At 40.9% G+C, this 26117-nt stretch overlaps 1 protein-coding gene across 4 annotated transcripts in view; it reads right to left on the bottom strand.

The window, feature by feature from the left end:
- The window catches only part of THSD4 (thrombospondin type 1 domain containing 4), a 594279-nt gene that overhangs the window by 233512 nt on the left and 334650 nt on the right, over window positions 1-26117 (bottom strand). Inside the window, exon 1 of one of the 4 annotated variants that reach the window (XM_054688546.1) lies at window positions 20749-23294. The exons of the other annotated variants lie outside the window; for them this stretch is intronic. Coding sequence (XP_054544521.1) covers window positions 20749-20820 — 72 coding nt within the window. The 5' untranslated portion in view covers window positions 20821-23294. Of the gene's footprint in view, window positions 1-20748; window positions 23295-26117 lie in introns of those variants that run through there. 4 annotated transcript variants of the gene reach the window in all.

Here is a 26117-nt window from a genome sequence, read left to right as displayed (position 1 = left end):
CCCAAGGCAGTGCCAGGGACAAGTTGTACATCTGTAAGCTCTACCAAGCTCTACTACCTTACAGGTGGGTTTGAAGTAAAAAGATAGAAACAATCTACAAGTCCAGCACTGAGAAACTGGTTACAAAAACTTTGCCCATGCAATTGAACACCATGCAGCTATTAACAACCAAGGTTTTGAAGGCTATTTAATGACACAGAAAATTACTCAGTATATAATATAGTTATTATCCTCCAACTCGAAATTCACATAATTGGCCAAGTTGAGGATAAATAACTACAGACAAACATACTTTGGTAAATCCAAAATATCACCAGCAATAAATTTGCTATGGTGGGATTTTATTTTCTTTATGCTTTTTTTAAAATTTCTTTCTGCAATCTCTCTCTGTGTCACTGTGAGTCTCTCTTAACAATAACGTAATTGCTTTAATAATGAAAGACAAATATTTTAGAAGGGAGAATAATTTAGGATTGGCAGAGACAGGAAGCAAATGAAAAAAAAAAACCATCTTTGAAGATGCTGGAAGAAAGAAAATATAATTCATAGAAAAACTGTTGAATTCCTACATGTTAGGAAAATGAGCTAGTGAAATAAACTACTTGCAGCCAAACCAGGAACTGAGTTTCCCTTCAGGGGTGGTAAAAAAGACCAACAGGTAGAAGAAAATATTTGTCTGCAGCTTAAAGCTGAAGCTTCCTGCAGATTCTAATGCAGCCGCTACAAAAATGGTATGGTTTTGTCTCTTTTAGTGGGTACTCTATCTCCTACAGGGCTCAGAGATACAGCCATCCATAATAGTACTCAAAATGCATTGTAGGCACTAAATATGACCATTTTTAGAAAAGCTCACCAGACATCTGGGGATTTGGTAAGGTGAACCTGCCTTAGTGCAATGGGAACATGGAAATCACATTTTGAAATATAAGCTCAGGGATCTCTTTTTTCCATTAAATAAGGAATTTCTTGGGATTTGCTAAACATTTCTGTTTTATTCAATACAGACACTTTTAGGCAAAAGGATGCCAGAAACCAACCTGGAGCCTAAACTTAGGACAGGGTTTATTTATTTGGGCACAGGAAACTAACATACAACATTCTACCCCCCAAGGAAGCCCTCCCCATAGATGCAGCTAACTTGTAAGAATCTAAGACGTGTATGTGGGGTCTTTGGCTCAGAAGAGGCTTCAAAAGGAGGGAAAAAGTGACTTTTTTCACTAGGTCTGGATTCAACCTCATGTACTTTCCACTTTCAGTCACCCTCAGAAAATCCATGGCCTATGAAGCATCCATCAGTAACAACCAAACCTGTCCTGCTAATGCGTGGAAACCTCTGGAGGACACCTTGGTCAGGAAGGGAGGTCTGGCTTCTCTCAGCCTTTGAGATGCAGCCCCGTCCCAGCCCCAGGCAGGCTGGGACAATGGAAGGTTAACCAGCCCATAGGGGGCAGGCAGACTATGCCTCAGAGCAGCTGCTAATGTGAAAATGACCAGGAACACTCCCAGTGTAGTCTGGGAAAGTGCCTTGAGCCACAGAAACCCAGAGATGAGCAGACTGTGGCAGCTGGAATGAATCTTTCCAGACCAGTCATTAGCTCCTCCTTCCCTGAGAACAAAAGGGACTTTCCCACCACCAAAGAACAAGTCCATTACTGGTGGGTCTAGGACACACCTCACATGACCTCAGCTTACAATCTGGAGCCAAACACCCGGTTTCTATCATCATGGTGGGTAGTGTCATTGCCCCCAGACCACAAAGGCATAGAAAATGTACATCTGTAAAGCGTGGATTTATAGTGGAAGTTCACCCATTACCTTGCTTTCGCATGGAAAAAAGTCCCCTTTATCCACGGTATCACCTCTTGTGGTTTCGGTTACCCATAGCTCATTGTCCAAAAATATTATATACACGATATTCTTTGACAGAGACACACATCCCATTTATTGCATAATAATATTTATTGCAGTATATAGCTATATTTGTTCTATTTTATTACTAGTTACTGTGCAATGAAAATTCTTACTGAGTCTAATTTATAAACTAAACTCCCACAGGTATGTATGCTTAAGAAAAATCTATAGGATCAATAGGGTTTAGTGCCATCTGCAGTTTCAGGCATCCCCTGGGAACTTGGGATGTACCCCTCTTAGATGAGGGAGGACTCCTGTAGCATCTTCGTGGCACTGTCTCTTAGGGTGGTTGTACATAAGTACCAAAGAACACAAACAGTAAATTCTGTGTTTACAGATCTAAGCGGCCCTACCTGATGCGGGGTGTCCTGTGCCGTGGTTACATGTGCTAGGCTAGTGCTTGGCATCTAAATGATCTATTGTTGCTAGTTAGTGTCATCGCATGTCCTGACAAGTAGTGCCCCTGACTTCCTGAGTTATCCTCTTATAGATATTCCCCTTCCAAGACTTAGTGCAGTAACCCATCCCCAATAAATGAACTTATTTTTTACTTTATGAGGTGTGTGTATGATTGTGTTTCCTTCTTTGTTTTGGCTACTATGAAGCTGAGAATAAAATTTTAAATCCATACCCAGTAGAACTAAATGACCTGGATTTTTGACACCAGTTTTGTTCCTGCCTTATTTTTTCCTATTCCAATTTTTGCTTTATTTTCGTCCCTTACTTGTTATCTTGCATGTGACTACATTAGATAAATAACTCTTGAGAGACGCTAAGTTAACATTGCTGAGTAATGGACAGAAAAAGAGAAAGAAAAAAGAAAGGAGCCTCGATTTCCTCCTTCCCTCCCTCCCTCCCTACTTACTTAACTGTGACATCTGCCTTAGCATTTGCCTTGAAACATGAAACTAAATGTCAAAGGAAGACTTAGCGTGGGTCGCACCCACATCTGTGGATATCAGAGGGCAGAATCTTTGTTTCTTCAGGGTTTCTGGCCAGGAAAGGAAACAATCAAGACCTTAGCATTCTGAGAGGCTGGCCACATTTTACCCTGATGCTTCTAGAAAAACATCTATTTTTAGAAAACAAAACATGGTGGGGGCGGGAGAAATATCATGATTTAAAAAATATTAGGATGAGAGGAAATGCCTTTTTATTCTTTTCCCATTTAAAAGTAATACATGCTCATAAATCCATCCTATGCTGTAAGTAAGCAGTGAAAATATTAATAAAAATCATGCATAGGAGGAAATATTTTAAATATTAGAGTGGGGAGAGAGAGATTTTGTTTCAGTTTGTACTTGCCTTCATTTTTCTAGTTTCCATGTTGTGAAAAGGGGCTCGAATCCTGACTCAGCAAAGCTGAGACTTAAGGGCTCCAGTCTGACCTCCAGGGACCTCTTGGCACATCACCCAAGTGATGCCTGTATCTTCTATTCTACAGCATCATGGGAATGAGGGACATTCTGTTTCTGTGGCCACTTTGAAGAACATATGCATTTCCCTTTATTTTGAGTTCTTTGGTGACTCTCTACAGACTTGACGCATGGAAAAGAGTCCTGCAGTTTCCCATCAGTCAGGGCCGCTTGCGCAGGGAGCCCTGATAAAAAATCTTTAGGTAAACTTCCAGGCCAGACAGCAGCCTGCTACTCATCTCAGGTTCGTCTCTCTCTCTTTTTTTTAATAGAGGCATGCTTTATTTATTTATTTGTTTGTTTGTTTGTTTGTTTATACAAGCACTGGGTACAGTCAGAAGCGCGGGAGGGTGAGAGAATTCACCAGAGCCAGAGCGGGGAGCAGAACAGGCAGAAGGACCAAAGTACACTGCTGAGGGGAGCAGCAGGCGGCAGGAGAGGTCTGCATGCCATGTGGGACCCTCCTCTGGTGGCCAGGGAGCAGCCGGGGATCAAACCGGTGCCACAGAGGCCGCGGGCAGCTTCGCAACCCAGCGCTCAACCGCTGGACCGCCGGGGAGGCCCAGGATTGTCTCTTTAAACTGAGACAACCTTAGTATCTGTACCCAACCTTAACCATACAGGGATTGAAGGGGCATCTAAATGCATGCACTAATAGGGCGAGAACAAATACATAAAGAAATCGGGGCAAAAGAAAAATAAATAAGGGAAGGGAAATAAAGCATCAGGGTGGGAATGACTGCATTCCTTTGGGGTTTTATCTACTAGATACAGGTGGGCTATGAATTGGTTCTGACTTCCAAATGGTCAACACTGAGACTCAAGAAAATCCTGCGCTTGTAAGTCATGTGCACAGCAAGCTTTCAGGTACATATGTGATCATGGGTGTTCTGGATTTCTTGCTTCTGACGGTTGTTTGAATTGCCTATTATAATGTCCCTGTATGGGGACAGTTGCTGAGTCTGACTGTGCCACACCACATTCTTCCCACTCACAGCTCACAGCTCTGAAGGTGGTTTGCAGGGAACACCGTGACTCTACCTGGGCACTTTGATGTTTGGGAGTGAGCTGCAAGCACAGGAGAGATGGGCTCCTGAAGCTGTCCTCAGCCAGTGATGACAAGGAGTTGGCGGGCAACCTTCCTCCTCTGTTGGATGGTTCTGACATGTGCTGACCCTCCCCAGCAGGATGGGCACAGTGGTCGCTGGCTTGAGAATACACCTGTATAGGGCCTCCCCTGGCTGTCTCACCTTCTCTCTCCCCTACAGGGGACAGGGGCTTCCTGGGACCACTTGCTAAATGAAGTACTTGCAGTTTGGCCCTTGGTTCAGGGTTGGTGTCTAGGGGAAGCTAAACAAGACAGGAATGCTGTGGATTTGAGTGAAATGCAGCCAATACCGGGGTGATGGTCACATGTTGCCTCCAAAGGATCTCTGGCATGGTCAAGGGTGGCTCCACATTCTCAAAGCCATGGCCACTCAATCACTGCTCTGGGTGAGGGGTTTGCTTGACAGAATTAACTTTTGCTGTGTGAAGTTGAACCAAGAAACTCATCAGCCTACAGCTGCTTAATCTTTAACAAGAAAGGGATGGCCAATCAGTTCCTTCTGGTTGTAGGATTCCTTGATGTAAAATATACCATATCTATATGAGTTTAAGTCCTCAGGGAGAAAATCCGAAAACACAGCTCTGTCTGCCAAAGTGCTTTGCAGAGAATCTCAGTCTCAGGGTTGTAAGACAGGGAGGTGATCCTGAAGGGGAGAAGAACCAATGTGTGGGGCATCTCTCCCCGAGGTGACCAAGGACGTGGGAGGGGTGTGAGAAGGAGGGAGAAGTGATGAAGGGGGCCTTGAGGTAAGAGGAGAATTAATAAAGCAAGAGATGAACCAACAGGGCATCCTGGAGACATAATGAGTCAATTATAACCAACAAATTCGGGTTGCAGGGTAGGAAGGGATAGGAAAAATGATCTGAGAGATCAGGTCTATATTACCAAAATTCAGCCCTTCAGTGGGGCTGAGGAACAAGGAATCTCCAACCCTTCCTTTAACAAGTAACATTTAACATGTTACTTAACCTCTCTAGCTCAGTTTTCTCATTTAAAAATGGGATAGTGAGGGGCCTCGCTGGTGGCTCAAGGGGTTAAGTCTCAGCACTGTGAAGCTGTTTGCAGTTACTGAGACATGAGTTTGATTCCTGGCCAGAGAGCTACCCACATGGCGCAGCAGACCTCTCCTATCTCGCCCGCTGCTCCCCTCAGCAATGTATTTCAGTAGATCTGCCTGTTCCGTTCCCCACTCTATCTCTGGTGAATCCTCTCACCCTCCCCGCACCTCTGGTCTACACCCCACCTTTGACACGCATAAATAAATAATTCTTAAATAAATGGAATAATGATCCCTAACATAGAGGGCTCTGCTGAGGATTCAATGAGAATGTCCAACAGCCGAGAACAAAGTAGTTGCTCAGTAAGTGCTGATGTATTGGTGTTGGAATCTGTTTTCTGATCCTCAATTAAGGAAATGCATGAACAATTCTGACCATGACCTTCTCAACACTCAAAGACTGGGTATTTTTACATATAGCTATTTCATAACTAGATTGTGTTTTTATTTGATTAAATCCCCGTAAAGAGAAAACACACACAACATTCAAATCACGCACTGCTACAGAATAACAATATCTTGAGGGTACTTGAATTTACTATTGAATTTTGCCAAAAAAACCCACAAACAAACCCTAAAACAAAACCAAATGAAATGATTTGTTACTTTTCTTTATGTACAAGCTGTGACCTTACCAAGTTATTCCCTTCCCTGGACCTCAGATTTCCTAGAACTGAAATCTAAGGGCCCTGAGCCAGATGCGCTTGAAGGACCCTGTCAGGTTTTTGGTCTGTTTTAATTCTAGGACCCCCTGGGAAAGCAGAGAACTGAGTTCTTTATGTGGCCACAGAGAGTTACTTCCGTCTGCCAAGTTCACACTTGTGTTCTGAGCACCTCAGATGCTGACTTAAAGAAACTAAAGTGGAATAACTCATTTGCTTTTCTCCCCTTGTCAGTAAATTACAGGATGATGTTTTCTTTTTGTTACGGTTCCTCTGTAATTTATGTCTTGTGTTCTCAGAGGTTCATTTGGGGGCTCAGGAAAATCTGCCATTTATTCCCTCCCCGAATTCAATGTTTGTTTGAAATTAAACTTAGAAGAGAATCCCTGGAGCAAAAATTGCCCTGTGACATTCTGCCCTGTTAATGTCTCTTACTCCTTAAGTAATTTCAACTAACGGGCTCTCTGGAATTCAGGTAATTCGCGCCTTGTTAAATACTCTCCTAGGTTCTAATACATCATATAATTGATATTGGGTTATGTGGGGATAGACTATATTCCACTGATATGTGTGAGCATGGGCTCTGGAATCAGATAGAAGGAACCAAATCCTGGTTTTGTTCTTGGAACTGTGTGATCTAGGCCATAGAATGTGACATATCCATGGTGCATATATAAAGGACATCTGTAATTTCTACCTAACAAGTATATTTTTTTTTTCCTGGAAACATAAGCCTGGTATCACTCTGTGATTCAGGTGGTCTGAATCCATTACCCAATTCTGGGGGGATTGAGGGTACCCACAATTGGGCTGACAAATCAATTTATCCCCTGGGCTACAGGGGCCAGTTGAGGGGTCAGCACATGACCTAAGTCAGCTTATCAGAGTCAGCTCTAGGAATTTGTCAGAATTGCAGTCACAGTCCTTTTATTCAAGAGTCCAAAAATCTAAAAGATTGAAAACATGAAGATGAAAAATTTTTCTTGGTAAGTTTGGTATTCAAACTCATGTGGTAGCACTACATGACTTAATAGGACACTAATAGGACTAACAGTCTTTAATTAATCCCACCTAGTATGAACATTATACTTTTTGTTCCAGATATATTCATGTATTGATTAGAGCCCTGATGAGGATGCTATGTGATATGTATGTACCAGTTACCCTTCTAATAGTAAAGAATAAAATTACAAATTCTGAAAGCCCTCTGGTCTCAAAGGATTTGGATAATGGAATGTGAACTTGCACAGATCTTGCATTTGCACACACTGTTCCCTCTGCCCAGAAAGTTCATCACCTCTATTACCATTCTCTTCAACTGACAAACCCATACTTATTCTGTATGTCCCAACCTAATTGTCCTCTCCTCTGTGAAGCATTCCTTGACTTTTCTCAGTAGAATTAGCCATGGGTTCCCTTGACACTCAATCCAATACACATCACAGCAGTTTCCACAAGGCATTGTGCTCTCTCTGTGTCCTGCTGTCCCTCTTGGTGAGTTCCTAGGAGTGAGCACCACCTTTGCCCAACATAAGTCAAGTGGCAACAGAATACCTTACCTCTATAGCTTCCCAAAGCGGGGGGAATGGGCAAAAACATGATAGAATTCTTGAAAGTGCATGACTTCAGTTCTGTATGTTGTGAAACAGAAGGTCTCAGCTCTAATCTATTCTGTGATGCTGCTGCAAATACCATTTCCCATCAATTTAGCAAAGAAATATGAAGAAAAACTCTGGAAGTGGCCAACTGGCACATCAACCAAGATGAGTGATGGAGAGGGCTCTCACTACCACATCCACTACTAACAAGTCACTAACATGACCAATAGTTAGGGTTGTCTCAGCAGTGCAGGTCAAGCTCCACCTCTGAAGGCTGGTGTATGGCAGGACCTGGACACATTCACCACCTGGGATGAAGAATTTCCTTACTAGTTGGCTACATTTAAAGGAGCTGGGAGCTGTTACTGGAAAGAAGAAGGTAGAAGCAACCTAGTTGAGGCTGGACAGTCATCTCTAATGAGGTTATGCCAGACATACTATGAAATCAGAGGCCCTGTAAACACTTAGACTGAAGTTATTTATACCCATATTAATACCCAATAAAAATATATGGCTTAAAAATTGTACTGTCTTTCTACTTCAAAGTGTTTTCTTTCTCAAAAATAAGAGCCAAAATGAAATATTCTTTGTCTTAACCATTATGGTGTGTATCCTGTTTTAAATCTTGGATCAGAATTCTGTTAATCAGCAAATTGCTTCAAGCTTACATGGCCCCCTTCCTCCAACAATCCTGTAGTACACACTCACCATTCTTAGAATTTTCAGTGGCATTGGGGATTTCAATTCTCTTTAGATAGGTTGTTCAGAGAATTTAGAATATATGCCACCAAGTGAGCTGCCTCTGGGGTGCTTACTGGATCTTCACCACCTGTGCCTCATGGTGGCGTTTCCTGGAGTGGTTTTGATAGTGGATCCTCAACAAGACTCTGCTGCACCTCTTGTCTCAGAAGGTGCTCTCATAGGACATCACATAGATTTTCTGCTACAGTCTGATGTGCAGGGCTAATAAAAGCTGCATGCTATATCTGGAGTCCAGTGTCATGTTCCATGGGATGATGAGGGATGTCAGGATGGTTTCCCAGCCTTGGGGAGCTTACAGAGGCTCATGGTGGGTAAGCTATTCAGAGATCAACAAAGGTCAAACTAGATCCAAAGATGTTATGAAATATGCCAAAGCAGAGGACACTCCAGGATGAGAGGTGATGTTCTAGGAGCTGTGGGAGAGCTGGCACTTGGAATGGGCCGGGAGGAGGAGGTGGAATGCAACAGATGTGGCAACACAGCCAGTCCCTGATAGTCTGCTAACTTCTGGGGCAAGAAAGCTAAAATGGGAGGTCAGGATCTTCTTCTCATTGACTTAGGGATACATGCCAACCACTTGGTTCAGTGTCTGGCACATAGTGGGCTCTCCATTAATAGTTGATGGTTGCAATGGAGGCCTGAATTCCACCTCTCCCCCTGCTTCCCTACCGCCTTTCAACAGACTCATATGGTTGACATATAAAACTCATCATCACCAGAAAGTTAAGCATTCTTGGGGAACAAACAAACGCTCAGCTGTGATCTCTTACAAATAGTTTTGAACATATTTAATGTATCTGGTTTAACAGTTGTTGCCATAAAGATTTAAAGCCACAATCACTCTCTCTCAAGTTACCCCCAAGTTTTCACTTGCCTGAAGGTCTCAGATGCTACAACTAGTCCTGTCAAAATTAAATTGCTTCTGGGCCATTCACTCCCCCAGCTATGGGTTGAGCAACTGTGTGGTCTTGGGCAAGCCACTTAACCTCTAAAAGATTCATTTTCTTTACAAATAAGATGAAGGGGTTGGATTGGATTGTCTCTGAGGTTTCCTTCTCAAATAATGATTCAAGAGACTGGAATTTGGTATTTCACATCATTTTTTGGCTTCAAGGAAGACAGAGTATTTTTTTAAATTTGAGCTTCAGGCTCATTTTTGCTGAGAAAACTATAGTGGCCCTGAGCTCCCTCCTTCACCAACTGGGAAGGTGTGGCCTACTCACTCTAATTTAGGAATCCTAATTTTATTCTTTCTCCTTTTCCAGGTGCTTTCCCCTACCTCCCCATTTTAAAGCATCCTAGAATTTTCTTCTCCTTTCTTTCCCACTCAGAACCTGTGACTCCATAAAATTTTGTTAAGGGCTTTGCAGCCACATGTTGGATGCCTGACTGCACATTTCTCCTCTCCAAGATCTCCTGCTTCTTGGATTTGTTCTCATGAATGCCCCAAAATTCACATTCATTCTCTCTCATTCCCCTCATTTTACATTCTGTTTTAATTAGACAAAAGTCTCCTTAGCTTTGCAACATTTCTCTGGACTGACTAAAGAATCCTTTCCTGTTAGGCTTTAGAGATCAAGTATCTTTATGCCAACCATAGCTACCATCCGTGAGCATCTGGTGGCACCATATACTTTGTGGAAATTACCAGCTCTATGAACCTGACATGGTCCTTCTCAGCATAAAGATTAAGAAAGAGATGCTTAGAAAAGTCCCTCAGCCTGCTCATGTGAGAATACCAAGGACCACAAGATTTCAAGCTCCACCCACGTTTTCCCAAAGCTCTTGGGTGTTTCACTAAACTAAAAATGTTTTAACACTATTTAGTTTGTGATGAGCATCTGTAGATTGGTGGTCACTTCTAGATTCAGAGAATTCTAAAGCTGGAACATATTTAAGATCTCACTTGGTTTTAGTGACTTTTGGTAGAAACTAAGAAATATAAGAACATACCCATGTAGAAGAAAGGAATGATATAATTATATGGAAGAATGTACACATATTATATACAGCTATATTTATAATAAAAATGTAAAGTATATCTTTGCAAGCTTCCATGGAACATTTACAAAAATTGGTATTTTTGGCCCTAAAAGAAGACTCCATTCTTTTTCAAAGACTGAAACTGTATTGTGTACGATATGTCCTGGAGCTGTCTTGGATGCATTATCTCCCACTGTGCATACCTGATGTTCTAGCCAAAAGGAAGAAAAAAAGGAATAGGTCTTCACCTTCCCCAATTTAATATCTTTCTTTAATCATATTGTTCCTGAGACTACAAATGCCTTCTTCCACTACCTATCCAAGGAAGTCTTAAGCATCTTCAATCCTGTTTCCAATTTTCCCCATAAGATTGTTCTTGATCCTCACAAAAACAAGTGAAATGTTTTTTGCAATCATTTATATCTTAGCTTTAACTAACCTACCTGTTGGTACCCACCTCAAGAGGGCAGATGGTAGGGGTGTGCTCACCTCCTTATAAATCCCACAACACTTAGTACAAATCTCATGCACAAAGGAACTCTTAATACACACTTGTTGAATTTGACTGGGCATTGGTTATTTTGCTTTGGTGCAGTATAGGGATATGAAAAAAAGTAATTATAGATAGGCAGATTTCAGTACATTTTAATACAACCTGCTTGGTCTTTACATCAATTACTCATTCTGTCCCTTAAATATGCCTGGGTTGAAATTTCAGCATTTTTCCTGTCAGTTCACATTAATTTTTGTAAGCTAAAGTAAATAAATTGATACAAGTTGAATCAGCAAATAAGGCTTTTTTAAGTTAAAGAACATTAATTTTAAAGGAGAAATGCCTACTTGAGTATGCAAGCCAACAGTGCAATACAAGAAAATAGGAGAGACAGAAAAAGAAGCTCACTGTACCATTGGGCTTTAGACTAAATAAATATTTCCATTTATAAAATGTGTAACTTCCTATTATGCCACCCAATAGTTTCTTGGCAAGTAATTTTGTGTGCCTTTTCATGATATGCTAATGACAATCACTTTTCTCTAATGAAGCTGAACTTCTTTATAAGATTAGCTATCAGGCAGGAAAGGAAAATTAATGGAAGATGCCAAGGTCATCTTTGGCATTTGTATAGCTCTTCATTTGTATAGTCTACAAGGCATTCACATGGACATTATCTCATTAATGTTTCTGAGATGTTGCTGAGATGAATATTATTATCACCCCCATTTTATAGATAAAGAAAATTACTTGTTCAATTAACATATGTTGGGAGAAAAAGGAAAAGAAGCAAGCATAAAAATGTGTTTTACAAAGGATCAAGATGGCAGACCGAGGAAAGGTATTTCTTTTTCTTTTTCTTTTCCAAAATTCCATTCAAATGGCAGAGAAGACATACATGTTGTAACTAATATAAAACAAGAAAAGATACAATCAGCAGATAAAAATTTTTGAGGAATTTCTGGGTATTAGAAAAGTTTATGTTGGCATGAAACCAAAGCAGAAGAAACCACCAAAACAAACTATTGCAGAGATGGAAAAATTCCAGAAACCACATGCATAATGAGCAGAAGGGGACATCAGGCAAGAGTGATCATTAATATCAAGGACAGGACCGCCCAAAGAGTGGTGAGGTCATGCCCTATCCCCCCCAACAGGCCAATAGAGTACCTGTTGAGAAATTTCAAAATATCACTCTCAAATATTGATAGATGAAGCAAGCCAACACTAGTGAAAATATAGAAGACTTGAACAACTCAACCTACCACCTTGATTTGTAAGTATATAAAATACTCCTGTATTCAATTATCAAAAATGGAAATTTTTCTTAATCACACCTGGAATCTTTACAAAGACTGTCCACATATTATGCAGTGGCTCTCCTGTCCAAATTTGACTATTCAGGTGTTTCTCTTCACCAACCTTCTCTGTCTGCAAAGCAGCAGAGGCAGCTCTCCTCCCAAGGCCATTGCCCACCTGTGACTAAGCAGGCCTCTCTTTTAGCAAACCTGTCCCTTTTGGGGGCAGCTCTTTCTGCTCAATTGTATCTAAGAAAGTGTCCTCTACTTTTCTGTCCCTTTTTATAATAAACCTACCCTTTTGAATATAAAAACAAACGAACAAAAAATAAAGACTGTCCATGTATTAGACAATAAAACAAATTTTTAAAATTACAGAGAAATGAATTTGGGCCACACTTTTGAAAATATAATTTAAAGTGAAATTATAATAAATAATTGAAAAAAATAACTAAAAGATATAATTAATGCACAGGTCAGAGAAAATATCAGGAAGAGAATTTTATAAAACACTTAAAACTGGATAATAATAAAAACACTACATATCAAGACTTAAGAAATGCAATAGCAGTGGTACTTCAAGAAAAAAAATTATCATCTTTAATAATTATATTAGAAAAAATAAAGGGTGAAAATTAAATAGCTAAATATTAATTTAAGAAGTTGGTAAAGCTGTAGAAAATAAAAAGACCAAATGAATGAACCTAGAGAATATAGAAGGAAGAGAGCAGAGGTGAATGAAATAGAAAGCAAAGCTTGACTGCAGAGGAGCCACAAAGCAAAAGTTGATTTTTCATGGAATGATAAAATTGACAGACTCTTGGTGGGAATGCTCAAGAAAACAGATGAAACAAGTGCACAATGTGAAGAAAGAACAAAAGGGATTTGTAGCATCTCCAGATGTTACAGAAATGAAAAGATATAGGATATTATGAACATATTTACATTAACAAACAGCTGAAATAGACAAATCCCTAGACATGTATCTTTCAAACATTAGCCAGGAAAAAACATAAAGCTTAAATTTTCCTATTACCATTCAATAAATTGAATCAGTGGTTTAAAATTTCCATGTAGGGAAAAATAAAACAAAACATTACACCAGTCCCAGCCATATTTTTTCATTTGACTTCCTAGGAACAGGCTATGAAAACAAATATAAAAACATATTAACATATATTAGACAAAATTTTCCAAAAATTATAAAAATGGCAATATAGTAAGTTCTCACTTAAAATCATTGAAAGTTTCTTGCAAACTATACAACCCATCAAATTATGTCACTTATTTCAGCATCAAATGGGGTTTTTTAATCCACTTATAATGAAATGATGCTAAATGAGAAGATGTTATTCAAGGACCTGCTGTACTTTTTTTTTTTTAAAGTTCATTTATTTATTTATTCATACAAGCACTGGGTACAGTCAGAAGCACGGGAGGGTGAGAGAATTCACCAGAGCCAGAGCGGGGAACAGAACAGGCAGAAGGACTGAAGTACACTGCTGGGGGGAGCAGTGGGAGGCAGGAAAGGTTTGTGCGCCATGTGGGACCCTTGCCTGGCCGCCGGGGATAGAACCGGTGCTGCAGAGGCTGCGGGCAGCTTCGCAACCCAGCGCTCAACCGCTGCACCACTAGGGGAGGCCCTGCTAACTTTTGAAGTCAATTTCTGAGACTGGGATAGTCTTAAAACAAAGCCAGAAAGGACAGTGTAAGAAAGAAGAGTTTCCAGGCTACTCTTGAACGTAGACTTTTTACAAATCCTGTAAACAAAATAACCACATGTAGAATTAATCAAAGAAAAACATCAAAATACGTCATAACTGAGCTAGATTTATCCCTGGAATGCAGGGATGGAATGACATTATAAAATCTATTTCCACAATTTATTGCACTGACAGATTGAAGAAGAAAAACCAATTAATCATTTTAATATTGTATCTAAGTTTAAAATTCTCATATATGTGCATATGTGTGTATATATACTTATGTACATATAAATTATATCACTTATGTTTTTTAAGAAATGAAAGACCACCAAAGACCACCCTTCCATGAAAGAACTGGTTTTATGACTAAGTTTAACAACCTTCAGGGAAAGGCTAACCCCTCTGTTGTTTTAAGTGTTTCAAAGTACACTAAAAGATGAGAAATGTTTGAATTTACTTTATAAAAGTAGCAAAATCCTAAAACAGAGCCATGAGCCAGCAGTACATATGAAAAATGAAGAAAGTCAAAATAAAGGACTCACAAATCAAATCCAATACTGAATTTAGTGAATAAATCACCATGACTCAGATAGTTCCAAAAATGCAGATAGCCCAACACGAAGAAATTTATTTATGCAAGTCACTATATAAATAGGTTAAAGAAAAATGTCACATCAATGATTCATGAGAGTAAACAATCTTTGATAAAATTCAGCAATTCCTGATAAACTTAGAGGGGAGTTTATAACTGGATAAAGTTTATCTACCTAAAACATCTGGCAGGCATCACCTTAATGATGAAATATTAGAAGCTTTCCTTTTTAAATCTGGAAGGAGAAAAGGGGGTTTACTTTCATTGCTCTGATTCAGCACTCTATATTGGAAATCCTAGCATTTCCAATAAGGCAACTCAACAAGGTGAGAGGGAGAAACAAGGAGCATTAGGTATCAGAAAAATAAAAGGAAGCAAAACTGTCATTATAGCAAGTCACAGGCATAAACACACTCATATGTCCACTCAGAGACATACTCATACATATATACACACACATACCCTTGTGCTTGTAAATGTGTGGGGCTGGTCCTATTATTAACAATATATTTGACAGTAATATAAAAAAATCTGACAATAATGTCAAATTATTAACAATGATTTCATGGTGGGGCAAATATAGGGGAAGGAGTGAGGGTAAAGAGGAAACTTTCATGTCTTATTCTTCGTGTTTCATTTTTTAATGTCAAAAGTCAAATGATTTGAAGTGGTAGACCCAAGGCTCATTAGGTCTTGCACTATCAAATTAGTTCCATGTAGTTTTTTTGATTTTTGATGTTAGCCATCAGAAAGGGAAAGAAAGTTGGAGTCACTGAGGATTGTGTACTCAGCCCCTAAGAGCGTAACAGCGATCCTGCATTCCCACTTGCCACAAGCAACAATTCAGGGACTAAAAGCTTTGTATAAATGCTGCAAAATTTACTGAGCAATTCTACACTCATTATTTAATTTGATTTAGTCCTTAGGAAATAATTTCAATTATCAATGGCCAAGAATATGCCCTGTAATGTACCTAAATGACAGGACGTCTGGGACTTCCAAAGGTACAGGGAACAACTTCAACCTTGAGAACCCTGGTGACTGACAACCTCTCCTGCCACATCTCCCCACGACGTTCAACTTCTGTACTATGAAGGAAGCAGTGTTTCCAGAATATGTCATGTTCCTTCATAATTGTGGGGCTCTACAGATGTTTTCCCTCTGGCTGGAATGCCCTCCCTTCCTCTTTTTCCATTTTAAATGCCTATCCATCCATGCAGAAAAGAGTTAACACAGCAGACCCAACTTTAAAAAGAACTGTTTATGAAGCTGGCCATAGGCTGGTGCCTGGGAACTCAAATTTGGGGAGAGTTCCTTCCGTTCCTAGTACTGGTGAGAGTGGCTCACTTGCCTATACTGTCTAGACAATAAGGTTCATGCTGACCAACTGTGTCCCTTTAGGGAGTCTATAATGTTGACACATGGCAGGCAGAGGGTGCCTATGCAGCCAGCCCCCAATAAAAATCCTAGATGCTGAGTCTCTAACAAGCTTCCATGGTTGGCAACATTTCACACATGTCACTACTCATTGCTGGGGGAATAAGCACGTCCTGTGTGACTCCACAGAGACAGGAACCCTGGAAGCTTGCACCTGACTTCCTGCAGACTTCACCCCATGCAACTTTTCCTTTGTTGACTTTGCTCTGCATCCTTTCACTGTTGGAAGTCACAGCTGTGAATGCAACTCTGTGCCAAGTTTGAAACACTGAACCTGGGGTTGTCTTGAAGATCCCCAACAAACAACCCTTAGTCTCAGTTCAAATACTACAGCTTGTGGGGTCTTAGGCAGAGCTCATTTCTCCCTTGTCTCTGCTCTTATAGTTCTTTTTTTGTAAGATTTATTTTATTTATGCATACAAGAATTAGGGTATAGGGCAGAGGTATGGGAGGGTGAGAGGATTCACCAGAGACAGAGTGGGGAACAGAACAGGCAGACAGACTGAAAACACTGCTGAGGGGAGCAGCGGGCGAGACAGGATAGGTCTGCTGTGCCATGTGGGTATCTCCCTGGCCAGCTGGGGACCAAACTGGCAATTGGTTGGCAATTGCTTGATAGTGCTGTCTTTAACCCTGCGCCACCAGGGAGTCCCTCTACTCTTGTAGTTCTAAAGAATTCTTATTAAATGACCAGTCATTAACTGTACTCTGCCCCTTTTAAAGCATAAATTCATCAAAGACAAAGATCTTATCTTTTCACCTTCCTTTTTTTCAGCACAGAAGTGGCACACCCTGGTAGCTTTAAAAATAGTAATCATAGTAATAGCTAGTGTGTGCTGTTTATTATGTGCCTGACACACAAAGCTAAGAGCTCTATATATCTTAGCACATTTAATCCTTCCTGCCACGCCTTAGAGTAGTTAAAATTATTATCCTTATTGTAAGAATGAAAAAAACAGAGAAGCCATAAATAAGTGTTAAGTAAGTGGAAGGATCATCTAAAGGGCATCATTTTTAGCCCTTAACGAATGACTAGGACTCTGAGTTGCACTTCAATGTGATGGCTATTAACTTATGCACCCTTCACCTTAACATGCATTAGGAGTGATTGCTGAGGACATGATTACATCGTGTATATTACTTATTACCAAGTGATTTATTTTTATGTATTTTATTTATTACTAAGAGATTTATAATTATATCATATCTTTTATTTGATTTTTTTACTAGATAAGGCATGCTTACTGCGTATAATCAAAAGACACTAAAAGCATGAAACATGTCTCTCACCTGCCCTCCTTCCTAGTCACCCCACTTTCCTCCCCATGTTCTTGTGCATCCTTCCAAGGAGAGGACAGATAAATATGTTAACATGTTTGCACAAAGGGTGGCATTTTATACATGTCATTCTGTAACTAGCTTTTCTCACCTAACAACTTATCCTGGTGGTCCTTTCATACTAGTACATACTGAGCCAACTCCCTCTTCCTCAACACCTGCATGGTGTCCCTTATCGAGAGATATTTAGATTGCTGCAACAGCCTGGTCATGAAAAATGACTCACAGAGAATTTTGCACATTAATGGCAGATCTTTATAGAATATCAAAGATGGAAAAGCTAGGTCAAGGAGATATGTATTAATTTATTATTAAAGATTGAGCTATTCACATGCATAAAATTTGCCCTTTTAAAAGGTATCACTCAGTGGTATTTAGTCTAGTCGCAGAATAGTTCAAGCATCAGCACTTCCTAAAACATCTTCATCACCATGAAAGAAACCTACGCCCATTAGCTGTCAAGATATTTATTTTTAATTTTGTCAAATTGCCTCATCAAACTTAACATAAACAATTCTTGGGCCCACTTTGAAAACGTTTTCTCATCAAGATATATAAAAACGTGTAGATTTCTAGTTGCCTCTCCTCCCTACCTCCCCACACATACCAGTATCTCATTTGTCTTATCTGAGAATCTAAGTTCAAGTTCAGGAAAGAAAATGCACCCCCCACCATCACCACACACAGCCCCACCACTTGTTGCATCCCACAAAGAACAGACCCTGGCATGCTTTCCCCACTAACAAACACATCAAAAGCCCAGTCTGATCTCACCGTCTTTTTATTATTTAGGGGAGACATGTGGTCTGTACAAGTGAACACTGCTGTTATCCTAATTGTGACAAGGGCAAAGGCAGTCTGGCGACCTCGATGTTCTTACAACAAGAATATGAAAGAAGCAACAGCCCTTCTCTGTGTTTGTTCTGAAATCTGTGTGCCAGCACCATGCCGGGGTTGATCTGTCCTTGGTTGACAAGTCACCAGTGCTAACATTGTCAGCAACAGGACACCAAGCAGGCTTGCTTTGGATCACGCCCTTTCCACCCTAACCTGCCAGCCCCTTCTGACCTGGATGGACCCACACCCTAGAAAACCGACTCTGTGAGCTACCACCCGGAGTTCTCTGCCTGACTTCCAGTCCCATGATGAGAACACAGCCAGCCAAGCACTGGTAGGTGTTTGACGCTTTCTTCCTTTCCTCATGTGTTTTTATGAACATCCAAAGGGAAGATAATTAAAACCTGCAAGAAAACCAGCTGGCAGAGCAAAAGAAAATCTTGGTGACTTGGGGACGATGCCACATGTTTATGGGTGAGTTGTGTAGGTAACACGGTTATAAAAAAAGAGGCTCTTATAAATACACGCCACTTTCTTCAAAGCTCTATATAAACTGCATTCTTTTTAAGGAGGGTGGGGGAACTACTCACACTCCCAAGTTCCTTCCTCATCATTTTATTTCCACCAAGGGGAAAGGAACCCTAAGTGTCCAATTTCCTAGGCGCGCGCAGGTTATGGGGCGAAGGCCCCCCAGTGATGGGGAGAGTGCACGTGCCAAAAGAACAGGACAGAGAAGAGGGAGCCCTGCAGGAAGGCCTTGGGACCAGGAGAGTAGAACAAAGCAGAAGAGGGGAACCCTATCACCTCGGATTGGGGTTTCTGGCTCCTGAGCACACACACTTCAGCTCAAAAGACAGGAAGTTCTGCTTTCCTCTCCTGTTCAGGAGTGCCATCTGAACAGCATCAAGCTTTGGGGGAGCCGGTGTAATCCCCTTTCATTTTTCATCTGCTGCACTGATTGTAAAGTGAAACAGAGCCACTTGCCCCTCTGCATGTGACACAGAACTGGAGGCACACAGTCCAGAGTGGCCTTCCCCGGGAGCCAGCTGTGCTGGGAACCGAAGCCCGCCTTGGCTGAGCTGTTAATAAGAGTAATTGGCACGCCACCGAGGGGCCGCCGCAGCGCTGTGATTTGCTCTGTACGGGGGTCTCCCCAGACCATATGCGCATGCAGCGGTGATAGAAATATTTTCCATATGAGCTCGCTTCTCACATGCTGGAGTGCTCCGGGCTGAGTTAGGGCAGCCCATTTGTCATTTACTCTACACAGTAAAAAATCAACAGGGAAGTTGCGAACTTCAACTACAACTAGAGGGCAATGGTCTGCTTTCGGCTTCCAGCATCACTGCTCCATTCAGTTCCCTGAACTCCATTCAAGACCTCGATCCCCCACAGGCCCAGAAAGTATCTGCAGAGCAGAGGACACGGGTAACTAATAAGCAAAAAGCCTAAAACAAATGACACGCCGCTGTATGCCTCAGAGTCACATGTCAGTTTTGAAGGGAGTAGCAAGTCTGCTGCAACCACCGCGAGCCCAGCAGCCGGCCTGGGAGTCCCCTCACTGCCACTCTGCCTAGAAAAGGGGAAGTAATTACATTAGGCTTTCAGAGCCTGCTCTTTGGACAATGCTAACAAAAGACAAAGCTGAGAAGTGGCCCTGTGACCTTTTTAGGAGATATACTTTTCACTTGGCTTTTCATAGCGGAAGATGGATTCAGGGAAAAGGCCCCTCTTTCCTTACTCAGGCATCGATCTCTGAGACTATTCATCAGAATAAAGAGTAAAAGGAGTGGACCAGGGAAACTCGTTGCAGGCTTATTTGCAGATGAGGCTGCATCTAGCCAAGCACTTCCCTCTCCACAACACATGATCATCCCTTTCAATTTCTTTGCCTGCATCCAAAACTGACTTCTAGAAGCATCTATGATATTCAGAAAGGTATCCAGCAAACATATGAGCCTCATACCATTTAGAAAAAAATCATCTTCTCGGACCTTAAACACTCCTCCCTTCTGGGGTAGGTCCAGGCATGCTGCTAGTGCTGTTATATCCCACTATCCCTCTTCAAAACTGCAATAGAAAGTTAAGTACAGATTTGTTCTAAGCACATCAAAGCAAAAGAGGAGAAAAATGTAATGCAAAAGCAGTAAAGAAAAGCAATTCCTCTAGCATCCATATTCTCTCTGCAGCACTGGAGAAAATTTCTCAAAAAAACCAAAATCCCAACCAAAATCTGACATACACTTTTTTTTTGGTCTGCAATGGCAAGAGAAATGTGCACGCTCAGGCAATTGTCACCAAGACCACGCCAGCTGCCTGGAGTGGCACCTGTACAGACAGCCTCAGAATGAGATTTTAGAAATTACAGGACTCTTCAAGAAGAAAAGCAGTCTTCCTGTAAGAAAAGGCAAAGTAAGCCTTCAAAAGCAATATCAAGCAGTACTCTCTGTCCATCATAAAAGTCTATTCCCCCATCCCTCTTGGTAGATAGAAGAGGACATATAAGGCTGACAAAAATACAACTTCTGACAAGATATTTTATTTGGCTTACCTCTCCCCCAGGTCTTGCTAACACTGCTGTTTGAACGTGGAGCAATGTTAATATCAGGTAGCTGACAAACATTATTACCCAAAGTTAGAACTACCCTAGAGGAGAACTCCGTCTGCCAAGTGCTAACAGCTAGCAGATGCACTTGTGTCTCGGGATTCCAGCCCTGGAGTTCTGCTAGGCACGGCGCTAGTTCCCTCTGCTCTCCCTCACTGCACTACCCGGAGCTCCTCCGAGCTCAGCCTCTGCTCTGAAGAAAACTGGTAAGCTGATCTCTTCATGTAATAACTTCTCCCGGCTGGGGGAGGGGACAGGAGCCAGCTGGGAGCTGGGGGGCTGCCTTTAACAGAAACCAGAAAGGGGAGGGACAGAAATGATCAATGTGGAGTTCTGCATCTGGTCTCATTCATGAAAAAGGCTCCAAGGTAAGCACTCCACATGTGGGGGACAGCCCCCACCCCAGCAACTGAGGCAGGCAGGAGGCAGGGAACTGCGGCACATAGGCGCCCAGCTGGGAGATGCAGACTTTCTCAGTCTAGGATCTGCCACTAGGTTGTGTGTGCCTGGATCAGTTGCCAAACTTCTCTGGGCCTAGTTTGGTTTTTTTTACTGCTGTAATCAGGGGCTGAGTGGATGAACTGAATCAGTGAATTCCCTTTTGGTTCTGACTTGATGGCTGCAGAACTCTAGACAGTCAAAGGCTGCATTATCAAGGGCAACTTTGAAGGGCAAAGAAGTTACAAGGTGCTATGTGTCTCTAGTGGACTGCAGGCTTTAGCAAAATCTATTCCCCTAGCTGCTCCCATGCTCCCTGTGCCTCCAAACCCCACTTTGACATGCAACCTGATTCTATCCAGAAGTCTTTCTTTAACACCTCCTTGCTTTTCAATGTGCTCTGCTGGTCCCAACACCTGGACTTCACTTGTTCCCACTTTACCATTGATTTTTACATCTTCTGCAATAATTCCTGTAGCTCCATAGTTTGGCATATTGAACCAGGAAGAGAGCAAGAGAGGAACTGAGGGCTTCTCCATTCCCACCCATTTATGTCCACATGATCAATGTTGTGTGCCAATAAAACTTCATTTATAGAAACAGGTGGTGGGCTAGATTTGATGGTAGGTTGCCAAGCCCTAGTCTAGACATTTCTAATCACCCTTCATTCAACTCACTGCAATCTGACTTTTGACCTATCTGCTCCTATAAAAGATCTCCAGAAATGGCCCCTTGGTAACAAAATACAGGGGAATTTCCCATGGATTATCTTATTTGACTTCTCTGCAGCAATAATAATATGCCCTTAACAAAAGTATTATGATAAAGCTTTGCCATTTTAACCATTTTTAAGTATACAATTCAGGGGCACTGAGTACATGCACAATGTTGTGTAGCCATCATCCTCTTTCAGAAATTTTTCATCAACCCAAATGCAGGCTCTGTGCCCATTAAATAATAATCCCTCCACTCCTGTCCCTGGTAGCCTCTATTGTACTTTCTATCTGTGAATCTACCTGTTCTAGATTTCTCATGTAAGTGGAATCATATAATATTTGTCACTTTGCGTTGCCTTATTTCACATAGCATAATGTTTTCAAGGTTCACCCATGTTCTAGCTTGTGTCAGAATAGCTCTCATTATTCAGGACAAGCCTGTTTTCCTTTGCTTTCAATTAGCCAACTTTTTTGAGTGCCTTGAGCCCAGTATTATTCTAAGAACTTTGTATAGAGTGTCTCATATACACTGACAGTAGGCTTATGAAATGACTTACCCCATGTCACACAATGAGCAGGGGACAAAGCTCGTATTCTGGCCTGGAAGCCTGCCTCCAGAAACCAGCCCCAAATGACTGCATGCACCGTCACCACTTCTAGGGCATACTTCACTTCAGTCTCTTTGTCACCTGCTGGGGCTAACCCTTAACTACTCATGTTCTTTACTCTGTTATATTGCCACAACAGCCTACAGTCAGCACTTCTTCCCAATTTGTGGACCTGTATAAACTGCTGCCTAATGAACACTTGGAACTCTCAAATATACGCTAAACTCAACAAGTCTAAAACTGAACTAATGCTTCCCCGAATGCTGGTTTTCTTCATCTCAGTAAATGATATCATTACTCATCTAATTCCCAGAGGCTGAAAACTGGGTGTTAGCTTGAATCCTTCTATTTCCTCACTTTCTTGTCCAGGTCATCACCAGGTATGATCGTGTTTCCTTTAGCAATCTCTCCAACCTATCCATGGTCTCAAATTTCTGATGCCCCAGTTACTATTTGGACATCTACCATCCCTCCTTGAATTTTTATAGCAGGATCTTGTAAACTCCTTGCTTGGACTTTTCCCCAGCCAGACTTCTTGCCTATCTGGGATTCTTCTAAATCCAATGCGTTCTTCTAAAATGTGAATCTAGTCTGGTTACTCCCCTGATGCTTTGTTTTAACTTTTTATTTTAGAATAATTACTAAGATAGCACCTGGTGACATGGTATATCTTTACCCAGCTAATGGCAACATCTTAACTATTATAGATTTATAAAAAAAACCTAAGAGGTTATCATTGATACAATAATATTAAATAAAACAAAGACTTTATTCATATCTTCCCAGTTTTTTCCACATGTCCTTCTCCTGTTCCAGGACCCAATCCATGACACATACAGTCATTGTGGCTCTTTGGTCTCTGCTGCTCTGTGACAGCTTCTCAGTCTTTCTTAGTTGTTCATAACCTTGACACTTTTGAAGAGTACTGGTTAATTATTTTGCAAAAATGTGTCTCAATTCAGATTTACCTGATGTCTTCTCATGATTAGACTTGGATTATGGGTTTGGGGAAGAACACCAGAGAGGTGAAATGCCTGTATCACATTTGAGGGGTACCCTTTATCAACATGGCCTTACTGGTGATGTTAACCTTGACCTAGACACCTTTGGTATCTGCCAACTTAGTTCATTGTAAAATTACTATTTGTCCTTTTCCATACCTTATTCATCAGAAGTAAGTCAGTAAATCCAATGAAATTAAGTGCCACTTCCTAGAGAGTATCAAAGAATACCTGGACATATGCTAAGACCATCACAATAATTAATACCTATTTGGGGAGAGGTACTGTGAGATTAAGCAAATATTCTGTTTCTCAAAATTTTGTCCACTAACATGAATATTCATCAGTAGATGTTGCCTGCCATAATGATTACTGTAGTATTCTAAGATTTTGTTTCCCTCATCTTCCTACATATATTAATCAGAATTCATCAGCATAGAAAATTTGTCCCTTTTCACCCATTTAATTATTAATTCAATCATTTATTTATTCTTCCCTTCTTCTTAAAATCTTTTGATGACTTTCCAGTAGGGACAAAGTCCAAACTCCCTAATGTGACACTTGCAAGTCTGCTTGTAATCTCTCTCAGCCCTTCCAGCCTCTGCTCCTCCTCTGTTCACACACACTCCACTCTCTAGACATCTCAAAATGCAGGAAATGATCCCAAGATGCCATGTGTCCTTGTGCCCCATGTTTTCCTTCATGCTAGCTAGTTTCTCTAGAATATTATTAGCTCCTATTACTCTGTGCCTCTCAGTTCAACTTGTTTATAAGCACTAAATATTACAAACCACCTAAATGTCCATTGATAAGGAACAACTAGAGAATTTATGACATCCATAAAATGGGCTACTTCACAGCAAGAAGGAAAGAAAGGAAGAAGGGAGGAAGGAAGGAAGACATTTATGTAGGCTCCCACTTTAATGATATGGAACATATCCAAGATTTAGTCCATTAAAAAAGGATGTACAAAAGCACGAGTTTTATCCTACTACATGTGCACACATGTTTCTGTTTGTATACATATTAAGTATCTGGGAAGAACACACTTGAGGCCACCAATGGAACTTGCTTTGTGGCACAAATGGCAGCAAAACTTATCACTGTGTAGCTGCTCAGCCACATGTGGCTGTTAGGGACTTATAAAATGGCTTTTTCGAATTGCAACATGTTATCAATGCAAAGCATACTCTGCAAATTCTAAGATTTAAAAAAAAATATTTTTATTGATTGATTGATTGATTTACTTATTTTTGCATAGAAAACTGGGGTGTAGGCCAGAGATATGTAGGGGGGTGAGATAATTCACCAGACACAGAGTGGAGAGCAGAACAGGTGGATCTGCTGAAATTCACTGCTAAGGGGAGCAGTGAATGAGACAGGAGAGGTCTTCTACGACATATATGGGTTACCTCCCTGGCCGGGGACAGAACTCAGGCCATAGTGGTGAGAGCGCTGAGACTTAACTCATAGGCCCCCAGGGAAGCCCCAAAATTTGAAGATTTGGTATGAAATCTGAAACTCAAAAATCTTACTAGTAATATTTTCGCTGATTAGATGTTGAAACAATAATTTTGTATATGCTGGGCAAAATAAAATATATTAAAATTAATTTCACTTGTTTTGCTTTATTTTTTTAAAAATATGGCTACTAGGAAAAAATTAAATCCCATTATATTTTTATTGGACAGTGTTTCTTTGTCCCTTGTACTGAGGAGTACTGAGGAATTGTCAAAGGCATGAATGTACTGCTAATCAAAAAATAAATTAAAATGAAATAACAGTAAATAATAGAAATAAACAAACACACACAAACGTCCCCTTCCCTCCAATGATTTGCTTCATATCACCTTTTCTGAGAGTTGTGCTTTGCCACACACCCTGCCAGGCTGAGGGCAATGATCCTGGCCTCTGCTTACCTCCAGGGCAATATTTATCATGTTATATTTGTTAACTTATCTGCTTTCACCAATAGACAGCTGGGCCTTGATGACTGGAGATGGGTCTTTCTATGTTCCCAAGGCTTCATTCTGCTATATTATAAAGTTATAATAATCGTCGTATTGTATCATAATGTTATAATAATTAAAACAGTGGAAAAATGCTACCAGTGTAGGAGTAGACATTATTGACATAACTAAATATGAAAAAGAATTCAGTGTACAATCAATGAATCACTTCAAATATGCAAGGGAATGCTGGAAAAGACTTGGGGACATGGCTAACCATTTGTAAAGTAGATGAAGTTATTTCCCTAATTTATGCCATATGCCAAAAATAAAGTGCAGGTAGTACAATATTGTGATTTATAAGAAATACATATTCTGGTCATATTGCTTGTATATCTTCGGTCTTTATGCACAGTTCCTGCCTCATGATGTCCCAAACCCCTGGAATTTCCTAAGTGTAGTGAGTGGTAAAGTTACCCCTTTACATTAACGAAGATACCCCTTAGAAAACACCTGAGGAAGGGGGGCTGGTTGCCAGGGAAACTGACACAAATGGAAGATATAACTGAGTCCGGCCTCCTAATTTCCTGGAAAGGAAGAAGG

The sequence above is a fragment of the Talpa occidentalis genome, unplaced genomic scaffold, assembly GCF_014898055.3.
Source record: "Talpa occidentalis isolate TD23 unplaced genomic scaffold, MPIMG_talOcc4v2.1 talOcc4.11, whole genome shotgun sequence".
NCBI lineage: Eukaryota > Metazoa > Chordata > Mammalia > Eulipotyphla > Talpidae > Talpa > Talpa occidentalis.
This window is presented reverse-complemented; position numbering and strand designations above follow the sequence as displayed.